Source organism: Entamoeba nuttalli (genome assembly GCF_000257125.1).
Source record: "Entamoeba nuttalli P19 unplaced genomic scaffold asmbl_2755, whole genome shotgun sequence".
In the NCBI taxonomy this organism is placed as follows: Eukaryota; Evosea; order Mastigamoebida; family Endamoebidae; genus Entamoeba; species Entamoeba nuttalli.
This window is the reverse complement of record NW_008575578.1, coordinates 1-2,104: the sequence shown is the minus strand read 5'-3', so window position 1 is coordinate 2,104 and position 2,104 is coordinate 1. Positions and strand designations below refer to the sequence as shown.

Genomic DNA, 2,104 nt, shown 5'->3' with positions numbered 1-2,104 from the left:
CTAATTGTAATATCATATAAAATAAAAATAAAATATCAGTATAAGGTATTGAAGAAATTGAAGTAATCACTTCTTATTAATAATAATAACAAAACGAAGAAATATCTAATAATTGACTTTTTTTAATAATTTATATCTATATAATAAAAAATATCATATTTTATAGTTTTTTTTATTGGAATGATGTTACTTATAGTAAAGCAAAATATCAAAATAAAACAGTTAAAATGTCTTAAAAACACAGTCTTGATAGAACTACAAAATTCTAAGAACTATGAGAGTCATTAATTTATGTTGAGTGAAAATTTACTTAAGGACTACCTCATTACCAGCGGCACTAATTACAATAGCAAAGACGTTGTAATAAAAGAGATTGTTGAGGTGGTAAATAAACTTCATTTATCTCTTTGCTTTGACTCTATAACAAAAACTATAATGATGTATGGAGAGTTACTTTATAACTATGAAGTTTATCAATACAGTTTTCCTATTCTTGTGGAGATTTCTTCTTCTTATCCTACATTATTACCATTTATTAAACTTAACTTGCCTCACGTGCCACATTGTTCCGTGTTGAATAATGATGGTTCTTTTAATTTGAAACAACTGGTAGGCAATAAAACATTGACCTTGGTAAATATTTTTGACCTGATTATTGTTCAATTAAAGTTAATTCCTCTTCAATCAATTCCTTTCTATTTTCTGCCAAATTCATCAAGTGCCGTAGGTTCATCTCAATACAAGCCACATATAATTCAGCCAAACTTAGTTAATACTAAAACTGAATCTTCTCTAGTCTATCCTAAAGACATCCAACTTCCAAAACAAAACGAAGTTAAAAATGAACTAATCACTATTAAACCGATATTACCAATAAATATTAAACCAATATTTCCTATCAACACACAAATCAAAAGTAATCCAACTAAGCCAGCTCAAAAAATTATTACTGGAAAAGAATATATACCAGGATTCGAGAGCATTAATTCATACCTTGATTATATTGACTATGAAAAAGAATTAAAACACTATGAGGAACTTTTAGAAAACCACCAAATTACAAAGGAAGCTTATAATATATTCAAATCAGGTATTTATCCAAAAGACCCATTACCACCACCACCAGAGAGGTACGAAGACATATTGGAATTGTACAAAATTGGTAATATTACAAGGAACGAAATTAATTTAAATGTATCACCCTTAAGTAAAGAAGAAAGGATTTATATTAAAAATATGGATGAGCTTGATGAAATGCAAAAAACTTTTGCTGAAATGTTTCTTGATGGAGAGATAGAAGAAGAAGAGATGACATTTCTAAATAACAGTTATAAAGAATACCTTCATGTAAATCCATAACAAAAACTCAATTGATTTTAACAATTAATTCATTTTCTTTATAAGGAAGAATTAAATGAAGTTTATTTTTTAATTCCAGAGGAATAAACCTTCCTCCTAAATAATGAATTCCCTTAAAGTTTTTCACTCCTAATTTTGGGGCGGATAAAGAAATTAGAACATCACATCGTTGAATCCCATCTTGAAGATACCCTTGTTCTACATCCCACCCTGATGGTATATCAACTGAAATAATTGGAACTTTCAATGAATTAATATGATTAAAAATTTCTTTAAATATTCCTCTAACTGGTCCTTTAAAACTAAATCCAAAAACTGCATCGACTATAACATCGTACTCAAATGAAGATAGTTCTGTAACAACTGGAATATCTTGAATTTCTAATTGTTTAATAAGAAGTTGAAGATGTTCATTTTTTGATTGCTTCGGATAAAAAACTGTTACTTCATACCCAAATAAGGATAAATACCTCCCACAGACCAACCCATCTCCTCCATTATTTCCTGGTCCACAAAGTATTAAAACTCTCTTATTTCCTTTTTCAATTGAATACTCTTTTGTTACAACTTGAGCAACAGCTAGCCCAGCAATTTCCATTAGTTGTACTAATGAGTATTTGTATTTTCCCATTAATTCTTCATCAAGTTTAATTGCTTGTTCTTGTGTTAAATATTGCATTTTGTTTTCTTCTTATTTTAAGTTTTTCTTTTTAAGTTAACAAAAATAAGACATTTTTTCAATGCA

The 2,104-nt window shown here is 28.1% G+C and overlaps 2 protein-coding genes across 2 annotated transcripts; one reads left to right on the top strand and one right to left on the bottom strand.

The window, feature by feature from the left end:
* Positions 1-435: 435 nt before the first annotated feature.
* On the top strand, positions 436-1,359 carry ENU1_040540 (hypothetical protein; the record flags this gene model as incomplete). The annotated part of the gene is made up of 1 exon (XM_008857537.1): positions 436-1,359. The coding sequence occupies one exon, from the start codon at positions 436-438 to the stop codon at positions 1,357-1,359; it is 924 nt and encodes a 307-aa protein (XP_008855759.1).
* A 7-nt stretch (positions 1,360-1,366) lies between these two features.
* ENU1_040530 (YjeF-like protein, N-terminus domain containing protein) lies at positions 1,367-2,038 on the bottom strand (the record flags this gene model as incomplete). The annotated part of the gene is made up of 1 exon (XM_008857536.1): positions 1,367-2,038. The coding sequence occupies one exon, from the start codon at positions 2,036-2,038 to the stop codon at positions 1,367-1,369; it is 672 nt and encodes a 223-aa protein (XP_008855758.1).
* Positions 2,039-2,104: the final 66 nt, after the last annotated feature.